This window comes from Talpa europaea (assembly GCF_964194135.1).
Source record: "Talpa europaea genome assembly, chromosome: 14".
In the NCBI taxonomy this organism is placed as follows: domain Eukaryota; kingdom Metazoa; phylum Chordata; class Mammalia; order Eulipotyphla; family Talpidae; genus Talpa; species Talpa europaea.
This window is the reverse complement of record NC_140082.1, coordinates 63,909,229-63,933,631: the sequence shown is the minus strand read 5'-3', so window position 1 is coordinate 63,933,631 and position 24,403 is coordinate 63,909,229. Positions and strand designations below refer to the sequence as shown.

Here is a 24,403-nt window from a genome sequence, read left to right as displayed (position 1 = left end):
TTATCATCCCTGGCTTTAAGTCATTTGATTATCGTGTCTCGTAGTGTAGTTTTTTCCATGTTTCCTATACTTGGGGCTCATTAATTGTCTTGAATCTGTGAGCTTAGAGCTTTCATCAAATTTGGGATTTGCCATTATTTCTTCAACTATTGTATCTGTATCATCCTGTTTCTTCTCCTTCTGGGATTCCAATGACCCACATATTCGGAGATTTGGTGGTGTTCTATAACTCTTTTTCTATGTTTTCCTTTTTTATATTTTCTCTCTGTTTTTCATATTAAATAATATATATTGGTATATTTTCAAATTTAGCAATCCTTTCTATAATTCAAATCTGCTATTAATCCCATCCAGCATATTTTTTCATCTCACATGCTGTAGTTTTTATTTCCAGTGATTCAATTTATGTCTTTTAAAATATATTTCATTTATATACTTAGCTTTACAAATATTTGAAATGCCATCAGAATTGTTTTATTGTCTTTTTATTGTCAACTGTAACAACCATGCCAATCAGTCTGGGTTAATTTCAATTTTCTAACAGATCTCATTTTCTTGCTTCTTTGTATGCCTGGTTATTTTGTTTGGAAGGTGGACACTTTTGTATTTTATAAAATATTATTAAACTTTATTTAAGGATGCAGTTATTTGTAAGTGATTTAATTCTTTCTGGTCTTGCTTTTAAGATTTGCTAGGTGGGAATCAGCCAGTCTTCAGTCTAAAATTAAATGTTTCTCACTTTGGGTACTCTACCCAATGCCTTGTGAATCTTATAGTTTTCCAGTCTAGCTGTTGGGAAGAGTGCCTATGGCTGGCTTTGTGTGAGTGCCAGGCACTATTACCTCTAATAGGAAGCCAATTCCACAACCTGGAATAGCTGTGCATATCAGTACTTGGTTGACTACCTAATGGGACCTACTGCAAATTTCCAAAGTTCTCACCTTTCCAGTACCCCAGCCTGTAACTTGTTACCACCTTGGTCTCCCTGGATTCTCTGCTCTATCTCCTCAATTCAAGGAGTCCACCGGATTGTACCTGAGTCTTCCCTGGGCCATGGCCAAGAAACTCTCTCAGTGCAGTAAGCTGGAGCAAAAGTAATGCTCAGCTTGCTTGTTTCCCACATCTCAGTGATCATTGCCCTGTACTGCCTGATGTCCAGTGTCTTGCAAAGTGTTGTTTTACATATTTTGTTTGTTTGGGGAGTTGTTTTAGGTAAGAGACTCAACCACATGTTCACATAGGCCATAAGCAAGTTTCTCAGTTTTTCAGAATTACTATTTTCTCATCTATTTAAAAAAGGATGAAAACATTTTGCTAATGATTTTACCATGCAAATTGGATAAGATTTGTATTTGTGCAGCACCTGGAACATGGCAACTATTCGGCAAGTGCTTAGGTCTTTATCTCTGCACCCAGTTGTTACTTCTTCCTGGTTTTACCTTGTTTTATCAACCTGATTCTTGGTTGAGCATCCAATCAGGGTCTCTATATTAAACAACAAAGTACATGTATGAATCATTCAGGTTTTAACTTGATCAGTTTCAGAATTCTGCTATCAAGAAGATGTATAGACACAAGCTTTATCCTCCTTTGATTAGACATTTACCTTCTCTGAAATATTTTCCAATTCAACATACAGGAATTACTCATTTATTTGTAGGCTAAGTGGCAGTAGGTTTTAGGTCAGTGATGTGTGGTGAATGGAATTTCAGAATACCAATGTATGATTTTGTTGGGATTTTCTACTAGATCATGTACATCAACCTTTTACTTCCCCTTTTCTTTCTTCCTCATACTTCCCAAGGAGTAACCTGAAGGACAGATGAGTGTTTGCAAGTACTTAACCACTTTTCTCTTGTCTCTTTTCTCTCCTATGACAGTGTCTGGAGGACGCAGCCGCCTTCACCTCATTGATCTTGGTAGCTGTGTGAAAGCTCTTAGCAAAAATCGGGAAGGAGGTTCAGGTCTGTGCCTCTCACTCTCTGCTCTGGGGAATGTCATCCTGGCTCTCGTCAACGGCAGCAAACATATCCCATACAAGTAAGTGACTAGTCTACTCAAAGAATGAGATGAGATAAGCATGGGGCCAGCTCTGGTATGGAACTCTCCATCCACTGACATGGAGAAGGGTGTGATACAGAGGGACACCCACCTTGTTAATTCAATGCCACAGTCAGTCTTTGCTAACAATTGTCTAATATGTGATCTTCCAAATTCAAAAGCTGTGTAAATACTTAAAATTACTCCAGTCCTAACATTAGGTTGCTTAAGTCAGACAAAATAGGACATTGGGTCTCAGGGGCGGTCTCTAATCACAATTGCCATTGGTGGACTATAGTCATCGTTGTATTGGCTTATCTGTTTCATAGCGATGCAAGAGATGAGCAGATTGAATTACCCTTCCCTTAAGAGTAAGAATGGCAAATTTAACCAATAAAAGTTCAGAATATTTGAAAAATTCAGTTAAATTTGAATTTCAGATAAACAATAAATAATATTTTAATATAAGTATGCCCCCAGAATTTCCTGAGACATAGGCGTATCCTATATTTTATCTGGCAGCCCTAGTTAGTAGAGCTTATAAAGCTTGGGGAATGATCACTCACCATCCCATGCAACTGTTTTATTCTACTTCCCAGATCCTTTCCCTGTATTGTTAGTTCTCCAAGAAGATGAAAGTAGAGCTACTCCTATCACTGGAAGACCTAAAGACTTACATGTTATCTGTGTCCAAAAATGACCCAGCCCTGAGCCACCCCTCCCACCATCACCCCCACTCAGTTTACCAGTGGAGGGTGTGGTGGTGGGGTAATGAATACTTTCCTGGTTCTAGAGGCCCTTGCCAAAGTTCATAGTGCCATTCATTAGCTTTCTGAACCTTCATTCATCATAAACTGAGATTTATGATATACACATTTACACTTATACACATCACAGGGATATAAGATTGAGAATAATATAATGGATGTGAATGTTTTTAATAAAATTTGGAGCACTAGAGCAAGTAACCAATAATGATAATCTAATTGAGCCTATTCTCATCTCTACAAGTGATATCTACCTTGTAGAGCTGCCATAAGAATTAAGCAAATGTACATGGAATCATTTTTAATATGCAAATTCTTATAAAATATAAGCTATTATTGTATGGAAGAAAAAAAGGTAAGTTAGGCAATCTGTTCCATAATAACAGAAATTCAGGATGAGTCCAAGAGTTCTCCTTTCTCTCTGCTCTAAGTTGATGCCAACACTGTCATTTTATTCTCCACCAAGAGTGTCATTACTCAACTGACTTTATGACTAAATGATGATTATAATTCTGTGTGTCTCTCTGTTATTGCAAATTAGAATGTTAGTTGGATAAACCCAGAAATGGTTTTCCCAGTCCTTGTGAGGATGATTTTCTATGAAAAAAAATTTCAAGTTGAAGGTTTATAAAATTTCTTTCAGTGTCATTTCTGCAGTTGGAAAACTCAATTTGTGATTAGAAGAAAGAAGGAAGGAAAAAAAAAGATAGAAAAGAGAAGAAAAGGGGGGAAAGGGTCTGGAGAGGTGATTTCAGGGTTGGAGATCTTGGATAAAAAGTAAAGCAATATCAACCCATACTTAGAGAGGGAAAGACAGGGAGAAGAGGGTCCAATGGATGAGGGTGGAGCATTATGGGGCTTTGGCGGTGAGTGTGATGTGATAACACACATCTGAAGAGTTACGATCCTATACTTCTAAATAATCTATAGTGTTAACAGATGATACCTCATTAAAAAATACTACAATTTCATGTGATAATTTAACAGGATATAGATAAAATTTAAAATACCACCATATGCGATAACAAATTATACATTTTACTTATAGAATGCTCAGATTCTTTCTCTAGAATGACATGCTTTTATGGCTTCAATAAATGTTTGTTGAATTGACAATGAGAAGGATGAATAAATGTCAGCATATGAAATTATTTTTCTTTTGATAATGTAGGCTTTTTTTAAAGCTAGAGTTAGAGTCAGGATTTATTTTAAATAAGCAAGAAAACAGTAAGAATTGTTTTTATTAATAGTTCAAGGTCTCTTATTAAATTAAACATATTTAGCATCGATTAGACATAATGACCAGCCACCTGCCTCCTTGGGAGGGCTGGCAAAGTGTGAACTCCCCCAGCACTCCCCATTCCCTGCAGACTTTTGTCTGCTTCAGTTCTGGGAATTCCCATTATTCTATTCTGATTCTGAGGGAGTGATAATTAAAGTATTTCTATTTGTAGAAGGCACAGACTTAAGGTAGATTCTGTGTCTTCACAAGACACAGTCGGAGAGTTGTCCCTTGCCATCAGGTCCCTTCTGGAGATCTTGCAAGGCTGCCTGTCACTTAGTGCCAGAAAACATGTTGACTCAATATCCAGCCAGCTAGCTCATCCTCCCCAAAACATTCTTTTGCCAATTCATTTATACAACCCAGTCTATATATATATATATATTTTACATCATTGTTCATTGTCCTACAATGTTTGTTTTCTTAGGTATAGTCCCTACAGCATTCCCACCATCAAATCACCTGTGCACCACCACCCCATGTACAAATCAGTTTTATTTCTCTGTATTTAACACCCATTTTTGTGTATAAGCTTTAAAAGACCCTTGCTATAATATTGACTCAGATTCATAGCCACAGTATATATTCAATATTTGGAATCTGCAAATCACATTTACAAAGTGATTAATCAACTAGAAACTATCCTCTTTCAAGGTACAGGATAAGACAAAGATTTACTCAAGTCACCCAGCCAGTTGGTGGCAGGATCAAACTGCATCACTTTTCATAGCTCTGAGCCCACATTGCCAGTCTATTCCCCCAACCTCATCAAGCTCTGTAATATATTAGCTGCTTTTGCTCTGCACAGCATGGGGTCTTCAGCACAGCAGGATGGCCCAGATTTCTTTTATCAATTCAGTCAGAGCTCTTAAGCCACATTATGCAGCATTTTGTTAGCATACTAAGCATCTTGCTGTGCCACAAACCTTGCCTTTGGAGTAAGTTCCTGAAAGAGGAGAGGTTTCCTGCCCTTGCACTTTCCTCTTATTCCTGCTCACTTAGAGAAACCAGAAAATCAAACTCCACATCTGAAGCCCTCCCCCTCCTTCCAAAACACACCAAAAATTATTACTACCTCTTCATTTGTCACCAGAGAGAACTCTGTGCTTGGAATCTGCATCACTTGTGTTTGCTTCTGGGAAATTAACTGGAATGTGCAGAGGGAATATAGCGTGTCCTCATTTCTCTTCTTCGTTGTACCAGACTATCTGTCATGTGAGCAAACCAGAAAGTGAGTTTGGATTCCTCACCCATCCCAGGCGCTCCCAGGCACCCTAGGTGTGCCCCGAATGGTTTTGACTTTGCAAATATTGCCTTTGTAGGCGGCAGATGCAGGGGTGGAATGGGTTCCCAACCTCAGCTATTACACAGACGGGGTTTGTTGGCCAGTCCAGGTCCCATAAATCAATGGTAAATGGTGACACCATTGAGAAAAGCATGCGGAAAAGGCAGGGAGACCACCCAAGAGCCCACCCCCAGTCAGTTCTGCACTGACAGGCTACACAAATGACTCCCTAACTTTGGAGAACCTCTAGTCTAGGGCAATCTGTCTAGTCCTGAGCATTTTGACAGCACATATGTAAATTCCCTTCCACTGCTCATTTGCTATGACTCACCACCTCACCACTTCTTGGGCACCAGGGTAATAGGAGTCTTCCCATTTGATGGAGTGGAAAAGGGAGCGAGGGCAATGAAGTGAGTTCCTATGCCAAAAACCGGGGTTTCAAGCCCTCATCACTGGAGGTAGTCCAGAGAGGGCCCACCAGCACAGGGGTCTGTGTGTGAGAACTTAGCTTTGGTTAAAGGTTATTATGTCCCACTTGATCAACAAGAATACAGAATTTCCAAACTTGGGAATTCTAGCCACTACCCAGCTATGTCAAAAGAGAGTTTTTAGTACTTCTTAGGTTTGCTTGTAAGGCTTACTAGACCCTAGGGTGCATCTCTTTCACACAGTGATCCTTCAAGTCCTGAGCATTTATCATTCATAAGTATTACTCCATCTGGAGAAATAATTACTTTAAGTGGTCAAGTGATCTATTTACTTAATTGCAAACATAATGCTTGTACTCTGGTTCTAAACAACAGATATTTTATGTCTTGGCTTCCATTTAGCAGGAGGTCATGGAAAATCATTCTATGATTCTGCCCTGTTGTATCTGTCTAAAACACCCTTCCCAAGTCAACTTGAATTGTGGATTGCATAACAATCCCATGAGCGAAGTGAGACTGGATGCCTTTCTTTAATGGATTTGGTCTGTGGTTCAAAGTAAGACTTAATCCTGCAGTTGTTTCCAACAGCCAGTGATGTGCTTTGGGGCTTGATCACATCCTCTTTCTCTCTGTGGTCAGTGCACCAGCAGAAGCAGATGGAGCCTGAAGCCTTCAGTCTGCAAGTAAAAACTGCTGCAGGGTCCACTTGGAAAAGGCTTTCACCCACAAAAGTGACCAGATTCCCATCATCAGGGTCAGGAAGTCCTCCTAAAGCCCTAGTGAGGCATCAGGAACCAAGGTTTTTGGTTTTTTTTTTTTTTAGTATTTTATTTTATATAATTCTTACATCATTTTTCATTTTTGCACAATGTATGCATTTTCATTTTGGTTATATTCCCCATACAATTGCCAAGGTTGTTTTTTAAGAACTTCACAGCATCAGAATAGCAAAGTCAGTGTCACTTGTGGAAAAATGATATTTTATCAATAAAGGCAACTTTTAAAAGTTGTTATCACCTCTTCTCCTCCTTGAGGGGGTGTGGTGCTGGAAACTACCCATAGTACCTCAGCAGCCATCATAAAATTCATAAAGTCTTTCCAGGACTTGCATGCCTGAAGAATGCAGCTGTCCACTTCCTCTCTTTGAGAAATACTTTCTCCTAATAACCATTTAGTTATTGGGTTAGTGTCTGCTTTCTCAGAACTTGAAACCCACTAGTCTGGGAAGCTGGAGATAAGAGCTATAATGATTGATATTAGCTACAATGTCCAGTCCTCCTGGCTCAATGGGACATGAAAGACTTGTTCTTCTGGATTTGAATGTAATTATTTACCCTTAATATGAAATTAAATAGATCTTTCCAGGGAAAATGCAAAGGAATATTAATTCTCCAGATTTACTTAAGATAGCCTGTAATGGAGTGCTCTGTGTAAGAATCTTTGCATGTGTAGTATGTGTGATGTTACAGAGGCACACATACATATGCATATTTCACACCCTTTAAATGTACATTAATGCTGAATTATCTCCCCCTGATTTACAGGAAGAACATCAATTTAGAACTATTTGCACAAACTCCAGATACCAGTTTATAGCATTCCCTGTTTAAAAATAAAATAACCAAAGTCTCAGGTTGCCAGGCAACTGCAGCAATGGTAATTCTTAGTATTGCTGCTTCAAAAAAATATTCATTTTTATACATTTTAATGACTGTTATGATTCAGAGAAAGTGAGTTCAGAAAATCACCAGTACATATAATTCCCTTTTTCATGAGATTTTGCATTCTTATTTTCTTTTATTCTTCCCCCTGTCTCCATTTGCTTCCCTGGCCAGCGATAACTTCATATTTAGTTATTAAAATGTCCAAAGATGGATACTGTTTTTTTGAGCGTTGAGGCAACAATGACCAGGTCATTAACTTGCCATGTTTATTGTAGAACCACACAAGATCCTTAGGGAGAAATGAGGCTTGTCTGGGAATCAGAAGGGCTCATAAGTCTTCAGTTCAAGCCTTGGTCATTCTGCCCCTGGTTTGACATGTAAATTCTGCATACCATCCTATTGGTTCTCAAGAGGAACACTTTCTGTCCCATCACAGAACCTCCCTGAATTGGGAGCAGATTATTAAGCCCCAACTCAGTCATCCATTATCTCTTGGCATTGAAGCCATGAAGTATATTTTTCCATGTCTATCACAGGCCCTGTGGGATGCTGGCCATCTGGTTGGAGGACTGGAGAGAAATTGAGAGGCTTTTCTATTTCCCCTTTGACTTTTCAAATGGTTTTCTTCCTTCATGTTCAATTGCACAAAGAAGAATGAGAACTTTTTTCTCATTCTCTCCAAGAGGACAGAGTCCTAATTTCTGGTCTTGCTGAGGCACAGACAGGAGGGCGATATGGTTGCCAATACTTATTTTTTGGCTTTTCAGCTCCATTCCAAGTAGCTACCATGGTGCATTAACGAGCTCTGAGTAAGGGTATTCCATAGTGTGAGTGTCATGATAATGTCTCATAGTCTTTGTTCTCTCATTGTGTCTGGGGCTGTTCTAACTGCTTTGTGGACATTTAATTGTGCTGACAGCGTTGGATGATAGATATTGTTATTCTCATTCTCATATTACAGATAGGGAAACTGAGACAAAAGAGATAAGTAACCTATCTATGTTTATACATGGGTAAGTGGCAGAGCAGCACTGCCTCCCAGTCTATCACCACTTCCTAACAGTGTCCAAAAACCCAGTATTTATTGGAACAACTAATGCGGTGAGACAGGGGACCAAATGTATCTGCGAAGCTTAACTGCGTATAGTTGGTTTTCAGTGAAGTGAAGCCTGGACCGGGGGTAGCCAGGCTGTCCATGAAGGGCCACTTTCCTGTCTCACTTTGTCTATGAAGGTTGAGCTCAATCGTGTGGCAGTGAGGAAAGTGAAATAAGGAAGATAGAGCAAGGAGAAAATGGCCCTTTTAGAACTTAAGCCACTGGCCAGGGCATATCAGATCTACCAAATAGAAATGTTAACATTAATGAGACTCTCCACTCAGAACATGGGGGGGTGGGGGTGGGGAGAAGCAGCAGATTTGAAAGCAGAACTTGTGTCAACTTCATTCAGTGGCTCTCAGTAGAGCCCAGTAGTCTGAACCTCATATTCTGGTTGCCACACACAGATGATCTCACCAAATTTCAGCCTATTTCATGAGCTTTATTTCTCTCTAATTTCTGTAATCTTTCTCATGCTAAAGCTTAGAAGTCCATGGAATCATTTCACATACCCCATTAACTGGAAGCTCTGCAGGATTCTAGGATGTTCTCTTAGGCTGCCAGGACCCTATGCAGCTCCCTGCCTAACTGGGTGGGCTTGAGCATGGGGAATGTGATCATTTCCCACATTGAGTTGCTGCACATGGGGCACAGCTTACTGATAAGACAGGCTTCTCAGCCCCGTACTCCTGCGGAGGCAGTTTCTACGAGGTGTGTCGCAGCATTCCTGAGTGAAGAGATTCCTGTCAGGCAAGGATAGGTTATCAGACAGTCTGTGTCTTGAAGTTTTGCTGGGTAAAGAAAGTTAAGGAAGGGGTAGGTGAGAGGTGAGGATGAAGGCAGGGCTGTCAGAGCATGAGATAATGAGCTTCCTCAAACATCTAGCTAATAATAGAAGCATTGGGCATCTCCACAATTGGCAGATAATATAGTCAATCTATCAACGGGAAATTGTTAAGTGTCTTCAGGCTGGGCTACCAAAGAAGCTGTCAAACAGCTCCAGTTTCTAAAAGATGTGGATTGCAACATGGAGTGGAGAGCTAAGGCTGAGCTGAGGCCAGGGAGGTGTGGGTTCTCAAAGGTACCATTGTTAACCTCTGCACACCTAGAGATAATTCCTCAGTGTTTCATTTCTCCCTCAGTTACATCAGAATAATCCTTCTTGCTTCTTTCTGTTTTAGAAAAATTGTATCATTGAGACAATGTCTATGTTAGCCCCTTTAAAGAAAGTTGCTTCAAATGCAAATGTAATTGTTTTGGGATTTTTTTTTCAATTTATTTGTTGTTCGTTTTCTTACATCATTGTTCTCCCTTCAGGTGTAGTCCCCAAAATGTAATTGTTTTAATGCATTTCAAAATTTTATGACTCAAATTAATCTAGCACTATCAATTTTATAGATAAAATTGATAGATAATATATTAATTTAGGTGTACAACATAATGATTTATACATGTATATATTGCAAAAGGATCAATACAAGCATCTATCATCTCACATAATTACAACAGTTTTTCCTTGTGATAAGAACTTGTAAGATTTAATCTCTTAGCAACTGTCAAATATTACAGTACGGTATTGTTAACTGGGGTCATGTTATTGCATGTTAATACCTATTGAGTCAACATTTTATTATTGGAAGTTTATACATTTTGACCCATTTCTCCTACCCAACCCTGCATCTGGAAACCACCAATCTTTTCTTTGTATCTATGGGTTCAGATTTTAAAATTCTCCATGTGAGTATTTGTCTTTCTTTTTCTAGCTTATTTCACTTAGCACAATGCCCTCAAGGTCTAAGGTCCATTCTTGTTGTTGCAAATGGCAGGATATCCATTTTTATGGCTGAATAATATTCCTCTGTGTGTGTTTGTCTATTCATCATCCATTGACGGACACTTACTTTGCACTATTATTTCTTTTTATCTGTTCCTTGATTTTAAAGCTATGCTCTCTTTTGGCCAAGTGGATTGTAAGTACTTACCTTTATTAAAATGGAAGGTTCATGCATTTATTCAACAAGAGTTCATTTGCCAAATGTATAGATAGATTTGTACCTGATATATACATTTAATTTAAGAGGATCTAACTCTAAGTTGTATAAAGAGAGATGTAATGAACTGAGGAGATGAAATTTCTCCATCTAACACTTCTCTCAATGAGTCCATCAGGCATGCAGGTGAGAGGAGCAGTGAAGGTTAGATGGTTAGATAAGCAGTTGTATCTGCATATCCCATTGACTTGGACATGATTAAAATATTTAGATTCAGTTTTTTTCGTATAATATGTCCTTTATGCAAGCCCAGTTCTTCTGGTGCTCAACAAGAGAGAGTGATGTGTTTCAATGCTGAAGCAAAACTTGACTATATTGGATTTTGTGAGAGTAAGATTTTCATCCAAAGGGAATCTCGAGGCTAACCTTAATATAAATTTCATCTTACACTTAAGATCCTAAGTAACACATACAGTTAACTTCACTGTTCATGGAGTTCTGTGCTGTTCTCATCAGGAAGGTGAATTCTGGCCCAAGGGCCTGGCCAAGGTGTTTAAGGGACTGATCTTGTTACAGGTCTGATAGAGGTTACCAGACACATACAGGACACAATTTGAGAAGTCCATACCAGAATATCTGTAAGTTCTTCAATCAGTTTAGTCATTCATTCAAAACATTTATTGGGCCCCCTTCAACCTTTGATATAGCAGATTCTCTCCACTCTTAGATAAACTGCAGTCTGGTAGAGATACAGACATAAGTCCACTAGCTGACAATGAGTGAGCCCCAGTGCTTAACCCCCACCTCAGAAAGAAGGGATGTAGTGAGATTGAGGGAATCAGAAGAATTCTGTCTGAGCAGAGAGGGTAATTCTGAAGCTCTCTCCTCAGTTCCTCCCATTCTTTATCCATTATTCATTCATGTCCTCCAGTTTCCCACAGTCCACCCCTTGGACAGTTTCTTCACAGCTGTACAGTCATTCACTGCAGAGATGTAGGTATTACCTGACACAAATCATGATCAACTACTGAGTCAAATGCAAGACTCCAAACCCAGAGATAATTGTTATCTTTAATGGTAACTAATCATCATATCACAAATTGTGTTGCTATCACAAGGAAACACCAAAAGGGGGAGGGTACTGTTAGTTCGGGGCCAGTGCACAGAGAGACCAAGATGCCCCTTGGCAGCCTAGGGCTCAGTGATTACTCAAGGATAGCTTGATTTAGGCACAATTAGCCATTAGAATGGATGGAGCATACAAATGAGTTGAGGCTTAATTCATTAAAAAACTGTCTTGAACATTAATGGAGCTTCAATCAAAGTATCCAACCATAAATTCTCACCTGTTTCACAACTGGTTCAGGCTCAATTGAGCATTAATAATTTTTTGCCCATGCAAATGAGGTGATAATTCACTTCATGTGTAAGTGAATAAATTTCAAATAGTTATATTCCTAGAGCAGTTAAGTTGTACCAAATTGTCTAATGTGCCTTGTAATTCTTTAACTGAAATAGAGTGGAATTTCATTTGATTTAATAAAGATAAAACTGAGGAAACAGATGATTCTAGTAAATTTGTTGCTAGTTTGAATAGTGTACTATAAGATACTATTAGTGGAGAAACAACCACAATTGATGTTTATTAATATTTTTGTCCCTAACACTTTCTTATCCTACTCCCTACCAGTGAAACCATTAAAAATTTGGGAGAGGGGCAGTTCTAGGTTTGGGGTGAAAGGAGGTATTGGAAGCCCCAACGTATACATTTCTTAATTTGTGCTTTGACACACCAGTTTTTCCGAGAGACAAATATGTCTGTCCTTTAAGCAGTATAAAGACACCACTCTTTCCTTCGAACTATTTAATATCAAGACTTCTTTCTCCCATGGACCTTGTGCCATGACTGACTGTGGATTCCCACACTGCATGAATTCCAGCTGTTGTTGGTATTGCACATATTGTGTATAGCTTCCCGAACAAAGTTTCCTACATTATTCCCTTTCTATGCCATGTCACTATTTCTTCTTGAGGATTCTTTCTCGTAAAAGCAGAGATTAGATGATTTAGTCAACACAGTTGCCAGAATACCCTTTTAAATGCAAATCTGATGTCATCCCCTTCTCTAAGTCCTTCACTGGCCACTTGTTGGCTCCAGGATAGAGTTCAAACCCTTTTATAGTCTATGAAGCTCCTCATGATTTGGGCCACGCTCATCCTTCTGATGGTATGAACTTTGTAAAGGCTCCTGAGTCCACATGCCCTCTCATGGGCCCATGCTTTGTAGGTGCTATTCCTTCTACATACAATGGTCTTGCTCATTCATTCATTCAATAGTTATCAAGAACATCTTATATTCTAGTACTTTCCTGATCGCCTCCATTTAGTGTGTTTCTGTTTATTTCTCTTCAGTGTTTTAATTGTGAAATGCATCATACATACAAATTAGAAATTTATCTGCCCTATTTACAAAATAATAAATCGAATATCAGTGTGCCCACCACAAGGGAAGAAATACAACATGTCCATGCAATAGAAGGCCCCTGTGTGTCTTCAGAGGTGTCCACCATGCTAAATTTTGTGTTTCTAATTCCCTTTCTCACAATTTTTTTTTTAAGATTTATTTATTTATTTATACAAGCACTGGGTACAGTCAGAAGCATGGGAGGGTAAGAGAATTTATCAGAGCCAGAGCTGGTAGCAGAACAGACAGACTGACGAAATACACTGCTGAGGGGAGCAGCGGGCACAACAGGAGAGGTCTGTACCCCATGTGGGACCCTCGCCAGCAGGTCGGGATCAAACTAGCACCACAGAGGCTGCGGGCAGCTTTGCAGCCCAGCTCTCAACTGCTGTGCCATCCGAGAGGCCCCCCTCACAGTTTTTACAGACACTTTTATATGCATAAAATGTATATCGCTTGCTTTTATCTGTTTTGAATGTGACATAAATGGAATCATACTCTATTCCCAGTCCTTCCATATAACTTGCTTCTTTCAACCAATTTTTCAGTTTTGGCATCCATATTAATGTGTGTAGCTATAGTTTTATTAATATTCATTGATATATGATTCTTCCATTGTAGAAGGGTATCACAAGTGTTTGTTCTTCGGTTGATGAATTGCTAAGAGATTTTTTTTTTAATTGATGGATTTTATCTAGCCCATTTATGTGTCTAATAGGATGGTCACATGGCTTTCTTCCTTTAATCTTTTAATATGGTAAATTGCATTATAATTTTCTACTATTAAAAATTTTCACATTCCTTCTTGCTTATTCTTCAAGGTTTATCTCAAATACTTTCTCCCTTTTGAAGACTTCTCTGATCTCCTTTCCTCTCTCCCAATTCAAAAAGTAGTTTCCATCCTCTATGGCTTTCTGTAGGCATTTTATTGTTATAATTAAAAATATATGTATTTTCTTTGTCTGTAATGCTTTTCTCCAGATGTCTGCATAGTTAATGTCCTCACTTCAAGTTTTTGAGCAAATGTCATCTTCTCCAACAGGTCTTCTTTTATTAAAAATTACAAGCAACCTTAATGCACTGTCTTACTAATCACCATACCCTCATATTTTTAATGAGCTTTATCGAGACACAATGAACATCCCAAATAAGTAACCCATTTAAAGTATATAATTCAGTTTTTGGGCCTTCCCGGTGGCGCAGCGGTTGAACGCTTGGTTGCGAAGCTGCTCGCGGCCTCTGCAGCACTGGTTCGATTCCCGGCTGCTCCCAGCCACCGGAGGAGGGTCCCACACGGCGCGCAGACCTCTCCTGCCGCCCACTGCTCCCCCCAGCAGTGCACTTCGGTCCTTCTGCCTGCTCTTCTCCCCGCTCTGGCTCTGGTGAATTCTCTCACCTTCCCGCACTTCTGACTGTATAAATCAGTGCTTGTATAAATAAATAAATCTTTAAAAAAAAATTTAAAAAGTATATAATTCAGTTTTTAGTATATTCATAGTTGTGTGACCATCATTGTAATCAATTTTTAGAACTTTTTTTTATAAAACCTTATTGACCCATTAATTAACTTTTAAAAAAATAATTCTTTGGGCCTCTTCTGGTGGCTCAGGTGGTTGAGCGCAGCGCTATGAGCTGTCTGCAGCCTCTGCAGCATGGGTTCGATCCCAGCCGACCAGGAAGATACCCACATGGCACAGCAGACCTCTCCTGGCTCGCCTGCTGCTCCCCTCAGCAGTGTATTTCAGTCAGTCTGCCTGTTCTTCTCCCTACTCTGTCTCTGGTGAATCCTTTCACCCTCCCGCACATCTGGCCTGTACCCTGGTTCTTGTATGCATGAATAAATAAATCTTTTAAAAAAATTTAATTCCTTTTTCCACTTCTCATTTTTTCTCCAAGATACAAATATAGTAATGAAATTACTAGGTCAAAAAGTATATGCGTGTTTTGTTTTTATCTCTACAGCTAGTTGGCAAGCATTTTTGTTGTTGCTAGCATTCACCTGCAATCTTTCAGTTCTTATTTCCCCCACTTCCACAGCCCTTATATGCCCTCAATTCTTTTCCCACCCCCCTCCCTCTTAATCTCAGAGAGCTCACAGCACTTACTGATCTCCAATATTTTTTTTGACATTTTACTTTATCAAATTCTCTGCTATGTAGATGTTCACTATGCATTTTTAGTCACTCTGACTTGCTTTACTCTGCATAATTCTCTCAGGATCCATATCCATTTTATTTCTAGACCAATATTGTCTACTAAGACCATCTGACTGTGTTTCATCTTTTCTGATGGGTACATTGTATTCTACCATCATGTGGATATACCACATCCTATGACCCAGTCATCTGTTGATGGCCATTTAGGCTGCTTCTGTGTTAGCTATTGGCCATAATACTGTTCTGAACATTATGAAACATGTAGTTTTCTGCATTGATGGTTTCACATTCATTGAATAGATATCCCAGAGTGGCATTGCCAGGTTTTTGTTTTTGTTGTTTTTTTAAAGCTAAATCCAGATAACTTTCCATAATGGTTGGATCAATTTATATTCCCACCAACAGTGTAATAGGGTAACTTTTTCTCCACATTGGCTCTAACACTTGTTTTTGGAAGTCTTTTTTAATATATGCCATCCTCATGGGCATGAGATTGTATCTCATTGTGGGTTGAAATGGCATCTCTCTTATTGGAAGCAATGATGAATATTTTTTGTATATCTATCAATATTGGCCTTCTGGATATCCTTTTTGGTGAATTGTCTGTCCATATCTGTTACGTATTTATTAATTGGGTTGTTTGTTTTTTATTATGGGAATTTTGTGTTTTTTTATATATCTTGGATATGAATCCTTTATCAGTTATATATTGTGTGAATATTTTCACCCATTCAGTAGACTGGTTTGCATTTTTTTCAACTCACCTTGTTTTTTCCTGGCTTAGTCTTGGTAGAAAATATTGGTCTAGAAATTTGTCCAATTTCTTCAAGGTTATCAAATTTATTTGAATATTAAATCATCAACACAGTTGATAATAATAGTCTCTTATGATTCTTTTTATTTCTGCCCTATTTGTGGTAATTCTTCCTCTTTCATTTGTGGTTCTCTTTATTAATATTATCTCTCTTTTTTATTAGCCTACCTAGAGGTTTATCCATTTATCTTCTCAAAGAATCAGTTCTAAGTTTCATTCATTTTGTACAGTCTCTTTGATCTCTATTTCATTTATTTCTGCTCTTTTTATTATTTCCTTCTTTCTACTAACTTGTGTCTTGATAGTTCCTTTTCTTCAAATTTCTATGGGTGTAGTGTTAGATTGTTTATTTCTTCTTAATGTGGACCTGCATTGCAATAATCTGCTCCTTTAAGATTGTTCTTGCTGCACTGTATAGATTCTGGTAGTTTGTATCATCATTTTCATTTGTCTCGATATATTCATAGTTTTTCCTGCTTGTATTTTTCCCTTGTAATTGACGTCTAACTTTATGGCATTATCAGGGGGAATACTAGGTATAATTTAAGACTTTGTAGTTTTATTGACAGTTGAATTGTGTGCCAACATATGATCTATTCTTAAAAATATTTCATGTGCACTTTAAAAAATTGTGCATGCCACATTTTTGAGTATTCTAAAGATTTATTTATTTATGTATCAAAGAACTGGGGTACAGGCTAGAGGTGCGGTGGGGTGTGTGTGAGAGGATTCACCAGAGACAGAGTGGGAAACAGAACAGTCATACTGACTGAAATACACTGCTGAGAGGAGCAGCGAGTGAGCCAGGAGAGGTCTGCTGTGCCATGTGGGCAGCTCCCTGGCTGGGGATCGAATTTGTGCTACAGTGGCTGCAGATAGCTTCATAGGTTGTATCCCAACCCCCTGCACCACCAGGGAGGCCCTGAGAGGAGTAGCTATCTGTTAAACCTTTTTGGTCTAGCTCATCCTTAAAGGCTATTGTTTTCTTTTTTATTCTTTGTCTTGCTGCTCTGTTCATTGTTGTGAGTATAGAAATAAAGTCCCCTATGTTGTTGTTTTGTTATCAGTTTCTCTCTCGAGTTCTTTTTTTTTTAAGATTTATTTATTTATTAACACAAGAACCGGGGTACAGGCCAGATGCGTGGGAGAGAGGATTCACCAGAGACAGAGCGGGCAACAGAATAGGCAGACTGACGAAATATACTGCTGAGGGGAGCAGCAGGCAAGACAAGAGAGGTCTGCCATGCCATGTGGGATTCTCACCTGCCGGCCGGAATCAAACCGGCGCTGGAGAGGCTGTGGATAGCTTCACAGCGCTGTGCTCAACCGCCTGCACCACCAGGGGAGGCCCACTCTCACTTGAGTTCTATTATTGGTTGTCTTAGATATCTCTGTACTCTATCATTTGGTACATATATATTTATGAGTGTTTATTTCTTCTTCTTGTGTTAGAACCCCAATCATAATATAATCAGTTTCTGTATCTCCTATTACTTATTGTAATATCGTGTTCATTTCTTTGTTAATTGGAAGTCTATCTCATCAGATATAAACACAGGTGCTCCTGATTTTTGTTTTTCTTTCTGCTTGTCTTCTAGCATTTAACTGTATGTCCGTGTTTGTCTTTGTTGGTAAGATGAGTTTCTTGCAACCGAGAGATGGTTGGACTTTGTTCTGAAATCCATTCAGCCATTCTGATAAGTTCTGGCCACTTATGTTTAAGGTGACTTTTCAAACATAAATGCTCATTGCCATTTTGTAATATTTTTATTTTGCTCTTTGGGGCTTTTCTTGTAGTCTTTTTCTTTCATTTTTGATGTCTTTCTGCTTTGTGTAGGTTTCATTTCTATTGTCTTGTGTGTTACTTCTATTAATTTTTGTTAGAGTATTCTGTCGAGTTCGTATATGATGGGCTATTTGTGTGACTCATTGGGCAGTCTGGTCTGGTCTTTCACTCATTCTGATGTATCACAAGTTCCTCTCATCTTTCTCCATATTAAATGGCTCAGATGTCTATTGCCTTTGTAGTCATTGCTCTTTTGCTTTATAACAACCCCTGTAAGACTCCTTTCATATGTAACCTGGGGTTGATAAATTCTTTTAGTGTTTTCTTTTCAGTGAAACACCTTACATTTTTTAAATTCTTTTTGCTCCATGTTGTTCTATTTTTGTATTCTCCAACATTGTATTTGAACTCATTAATTCTCTCCATTGCTCATGTTTGTCTATTGTTGAGACCCTCAATTATATTTTTAATTTAGTTATCATGTTTCTTAGCTGTTATTTCTAGTTATCATTGCCTCATATTTTCTTTATCTTTATGCTACTGCTATTTTATATCATCTGTTGTTTTTTCAAGTTCCATAAACATTGCTAGAACTGTTACTGTGAACTCATGTTCTGTCATTCTGCTGAGTTGAGCCTTCTTGCAAGGATATTTACTCCATCATTTGTGGTGTATTCTGTCTCCTCGTTTTTAATTTTTATAGGTTGTAATAAAGATAGGTTTTCAGACTATTGTCTTTGCACCTGTTGAAGTAATCTGAGAACTGGTAACTGTGAGGGGTAATAGATAGAAAAGAGGACTAGGTCCCTACTGCACCAAAGAATCACCTCCAGAATCCCTACTGTTCTGTGGGTACCACAGCTGTATGATTGGAATCCATAGTGATCCTGTCCTATAAGTCAATTCCTCCATCTTAGTGTCTCTCATAGTCTTGTGCCCACTTCCACCCTAGGTTATTTTTAAGCATTAGATTCAGTACTAGGTACAGATTGTAGTTGATATGGGATCAGAGGCCTGTGGTTTTTCTCTTTTCCAGCACAAAGCTGTGTCCTATGGTGTTTGCCCCTATTATTAACAGGTGCTTGAGTTCTAGGTTATTCAAGCATTCCTCTGTTATTTTGGTTTTAGCCCTGGGTTGGGGGTGGCAGGTGATTTGAATATCCCCAGGTTGACTTTGAGTAGTAGTAGTCTCGTCCATGAGGAGACACAGGTGCTCTAACCTGTTTCTGCCAATTCAGGCTCCAATTGTTCTATATTGAGAGACACAGGCTTAAGCCACTAATCCCTGCTGAAGATCTCCAGCAGTGCACCCTCTGTCCTGGGTGCCAACTCAGCACACCCTCTTATTCAGGGCAGCAGTGGGTCTCAGGAGTCCCTGATGGTGTGTACCCAAGTCAACAGTTGGGCACTGACAAAGCACCATCCCTCCCTCTTGTGGGTTATAATGCCCCAGTATCAACAGAGTTCACTTAAAGTTTTTCTTGCTCCTTTCTGTCAGACTATTACTCCTAGTATATCTTGTGGTTGTGTTTTTCCCATGGGATTTTTTTGGCTTTGTTCTAGTAGTGAGTTGTAGGGGCAGGGCTGGACAGTGTGCAGGTTTTCTAATATCCAGCAGACCGGGTAAAGGAGGAGTCAGAGTCCTCAGTGGCTTTTGCAGGTCTTGTATTGGGATTTACCCGGTACACAGCAGGCAGTGGTGCTGGCAGTCCTCCCAGCCCCCAGCAAATCCTCACTCTACCTGGGCTCTCCGGTGATCTCGGCTTCTCTTCGGCTTCTGCTGCTGCTTTCTCAGCTTTTCTTTCGGCTTCTGCTGGCGTCCCTGTGACGCCGCCCTTAAAAAGCCCAGTCTCAGCCCAGATGAATCCCATCTACCTATGCCCCACCCTACTCCAGGTGCCTGCCATCAGGCATGCATTCAGGACCGCAAGGATCCATCATCTATCCTGATGGCGGGAGGGCAGAAAAGCCTGACATTTTTCTTTACCCTACATGAGTATAAAGAGAAGGTGAACTCGATGTTTTTGCTCTGGTCCCATCTTAATGGGCTCACTATATTTTTTGATTATTTCTTTGCATACTTAGCTCTCAAGTGTATTTATAAAAATAGTCTTTTTCTTCATGTTTCTTATTCTTTTGCACTAATTTAAATTAAACCAGCCTACTACTTCTTTAGTAGCAGGTATGGGTCAGACGTCTGCCTCAATCTGTTTGATTGCCTGCCTTACTACCTGTAGTGCCAGCACGGCACCAAGCGGGTTTTCTATGATCCGGGCAGACAGGTAAAGGAGAGTCCTGGAACCCTTGGTGGCTTTTTCAGGCTGTTATTGAGCTTTTTACATCATTTGTAGTGAGGTGACCAGGTACAGGGCAGACAGGGGACCCAGTGCACCAGGAGGCTGGCAGGCCCCCTAGCCCCCAGCTAATCTTTACTCTTCCTGGGCTCTCTGCATTCTCTCCGTAGTCTCTTTGCTGGTCACTACTATACTCTGCCTAACGGTCTTCTCCCTCCACCTTCTGCTGCTGTGCCACATGTTGCCACCCTGATATGCTCAGTCTCCAGACTCAAGTGCACCCATTCACATATGCCCACACCACACTCCAGGTGTCTGTCATCAGGAGCATGTGTAAGACCACAGGTGTCAATCATTGGTGCTAATGGCAGGAGGGCAGAAAATACCTGATCACTCCCATTTACCTTACACTACCCAAAGGATACCTCTGGGCCACCCATGTTGCTTTACAGTCTTCAAAGCCCAATTCTCAATAGTACAAAGTACTATTATCTTTTTGCTGTAATGTCAGCTATTTTAGGATGTGAAGTAGCCCTACTTTCTGAATCAGATATGTAGCAAAAATATATTCAGTCTACTAGGTTATTTTGACAACTTATCATGCATCTGTAGTGTGTAAAGTACTATTCTAAACATTGGGTTGACCAGTAGGATAGAAGAAACTGGCACTCAAATTACAGTGCAAAGAATAAAGCTGCTAAAAGTACATTCAAAGAAGAGGTAGGAAGTTCATTAAGTCATCTCTCAATGTGTCCTCTCTGGCAATAACAATAATAAATATAAATTGGGGATATAGATTCTTATTTACCACTACAGCTTTTCAAGTGTCTAAATCAATTTACCTCTTTATAATAGTCATGTATTGCATGGTTTTGAAGTTGGTGCCCTAAAGATCCAAGTATAAGGAATTTCCAGGAATCCATTTAAACTCTAGGGAAAGGCTGACCTTTAAATTAGTGTCCCCAGTACTTTTGTGCCAAGAGGACAAGTTAGGCTACATGTGCATGTGGCTTTATCAACATTTGCAGTTGACTTTTTGCAATCAATGAGATGGTGGACTTTCTTTTATAAAGCCCGGGCAAGTGCCCGCAGGTCTTTCCAACTTGTAGTTAATTCAGCCCTCATGCACTAGAAATGAAAAATTCACAACCCAGTGCCCTCCCCACTGCAGCTTTTTTGACAATTGAATTCTGAAAAAGCTAACCACCTTGCTTGATTTCTTGTTGGAATAATGAAATCCATCCTGGACCCTGATTGGCAATTTTCTTGGGAAAAGAGAATAACCACCTTTAAAAACCACACAATTTGACCTTTCCAAAAACTAAAGTCTTTGCCTCAACAAAGTCATTTATTTGAGCCGATAATTTGTAAATGAAAAGAACTAAATGAGTATTCATTTAAAAGCCTCTTTGAGCCAGAATTGCCCTTTTGGCACTAAGTCATCTGCCCTATTCAAGGGCCCATTTCACTTTGTCACGGAACCCTGGGCATTATATAAAAGCAATAAGAGTAGCAAAGTAACCACTATTTTAGTATTTTCTAGATGCAAACCAATCTGTGCAATACAAATACTCAGTCTTGACATCAACCCTAGAGGTGGGTGCTATTACTTTTGCAATTTTATAGATGAAAATACTAAGACACAGAAAGTTCAAGCCAATAACCTGCTGTCACATGTATAATAATCAGTAAGCTAGGACTGGAACTCAGATTTCTGGACTTCAGAGCCTACCCTCTCAATCACCTGGTTTACCCCCTGGTGTATGGTATGGTGAAAGCTCACATAATTAGGCTGGAAGGCCCTGGGTCCAAACCCCAGCTCCTTGCTGGTCACCTGTAACTTGACTATCTCTAGGCTCCATCTGTAAAATGCAGAGACCATAGGTTCGTCATAGGAGTTATAGAAGATGCATGCCTAAGAAGACATTTGGTGCCCACATGATGGTGCCATAATGATGGCGATGACAATGCTCTCCAAGTCTCTTCCAGAATCTTTAGCATGCCTTTAGTTGTCTAGTGTAGACCCCAACACCTAAGAAGTTCAAACGTATAATTTGACTAAGACCTCACAGCTCAGTTGCTTAGAATATAGTGACAATGAATCCAGGTTTATAAACTGAAACTTCTTTTAATCCTTTGATTTTCCTGGCCATAGTCTGTATCCTCTGATACACTGAAAATATATTGTGTTTATACTATCCAGGGCTACTAAACATTTTTTTCTCAATCCATGCCCATATCAAACCCATTGTGCTCTCCCTTGTTCCTCAAAGAGTAAATAGAAGTGCATGAATACAAACCCATCAGAGATTAGGTGAAGCATCTCCTAAGTCCCAGGATCCAGAGGACACAAATGTAACTAACCATGTGTCCGGTCCCATGATTGATAGCAAGAAAGGGCTTCTGTTGCATTGCAATCTGTTCTCTAACATTTTGAATAAATAATAGCAGAACTCCATTATATCCAGCCTTCTTGCTCCATAGATTTGAGTAGATAATGAGTCAAGCCCAAGGTTCCCAAACCTAAATCCAGAGTATAATTTCTTTACATAATGTTGGTTGACCAACATGTCAGAGGGTATTTCTATCCCACCCACAACTCCAAAGGCATTTGTTATTTTTGAGATTTTATTCATTGGAAAATAACTTAGGGCCTCCATAGCTGTGCTGAATGATTGATTTGTTCATATTTCTACCTTCCCAATAGAATTAATTCAGGTGTCTAGAGTCCAGATGATCATGCCTTGAAGGCATTTTTGCTGTTTTGGTGGTATCCTTTATTCACATCCACATCCTCTGCTCTATGGCTATTCCTTCATAATCTTCTCTGTGTTTTCTTAGGTCAAATTAGAATAGTAATAGCTAATGATGGTCTAACAGTAAGTGTGAGTGCCCATTATTTCAAACCTATCACTATTTATCTGATTTTTTTTAAAATTTGGGCTATCAAGTAGGCAGTTAATGGTATGTAATTATAATTTTAATTTGCATCTCTCTGATTACTAATAAGGTTGAATATCCTCTCATGTGTATTAATTATGACTCTGGTATATCTATGGTTTGTTTCTTTTGTGTATTTTTCTAGAGTTGATTATCTTTTGTTTATTAATGCATAGGAATTCTTTGTGAATTCTGGAGTCTACTGTTTTGCAAATATGTTTCCCTAGCACCATTTATTGAGTCCCCACTGATCTGCAACTCTTCTTTGTTCATAAAGCAAGTGCCGGGATATATATGGGTCTGTCTCTCTCTATTCCTGTGCCAACACAATACTGTTTTCATTTCTTTCAACCTTGTTAATTTTCTTTATGATTTTTTCCCTTTTTATTACTTTCTACTCTTTACTATTACCTTCTTTCTACTTTCCTTTGGTTTACTTTTCAATTTTTTTTTTTGAGATTTATTTATTTATGTATACAACCTGGCCAGAGGTGTGAGGATTCACCAGAGACAGAGTGGGGAGCAGAGCAGGCAGACTGACTGAAAACACTGCTGAGGGGAGCAGAGGGCAAGACAGGAGAGGTCTGCTGCACCATGTGGGTTGCTCCCTGGCTGGCTGGGGATTGAACTCATGCAGCAGAGGCTGCGGACAGCTTCATAGGTTGCGACTTAACCCCTTGTGCCAGGGAGGCCCTACTTTTCAATTCTTATTTCCCATCTTAGGCTGGCTACTTTGCTTAACAATTTGACTCCTACCCTCTAAGCACTTAATTCTATGTTATTTACGAAGTGCTACTGTGTCTATATCCTCAATTTTTGATAAGAATGATTATTGTCACTATCATTACTTCAAAATATTTTCTATTTTTCATAATAATTACTTTTTAATCCATGAGTTATTTAGAAGTATTTACTGATTGCCACAGTTAAATTATTTGGAATTAGTTTGCTCCTTTGAGGCTGCTTCTAAGCTTTGTTCCAGCAGGCATCGGGCTAATTTGACCACCTTTTTAGGGTACACTACTATTACTACTACTACTTACTACTGCTGCTGCTACTACTGCTACTACTGGCCCTTTCTGAGGATTCTGTCCAGTGCCCTGTATATTAGCAGTTCTTTCCACTGTCAGTTTGAACACAAATTATTCCTAGTTCCAATTTCATGACATCCTCCCTCAATTTCATCTTTTCTCTCTCTCTCTCTCTCCCCCCCCTCCCCCCACCCCCACCCTCCTTCTTCCCTCCCTCTCTGCTATTTTGCTCTGCAAATACCTGTGATGTCCTTTGGAAATGTGCTGAGTTCAGAGAGCAGGGTCCTTGGATTCCCTCTGAGAAAAGTATCATCAGAGCTTCCCTTTCAGCAGCACATGGCGAGTTTCTCCACAAGGCAGAAACA

The 24,403-nt window shown here is 39.3% G+C and overlaps 1 protein-coding gene across 1 annotated transcript in view; it reads left to right on the top strand.

The window, feature by feature from the left end:
* KIF26B (kinesin family member 26B) overlaps positions 1–24,403 on the top strand; it is a gene marked incomplete at both ends in the record, with an annotated part of 536,756 nt that overhangs the window by 472,909 nt on the left and 39,444 nt on the right. Inside the window, one exon of the mRNA XM_084254495.1 lies at positions 1,881–2,040. Coding sequence (XP_084110621.1) covers positions 1,881–2,040 — 160 coding nt within the window. The remainder of the gene's footprint in view (positions 1–1,880; positions 2,041–24,403) is intronic.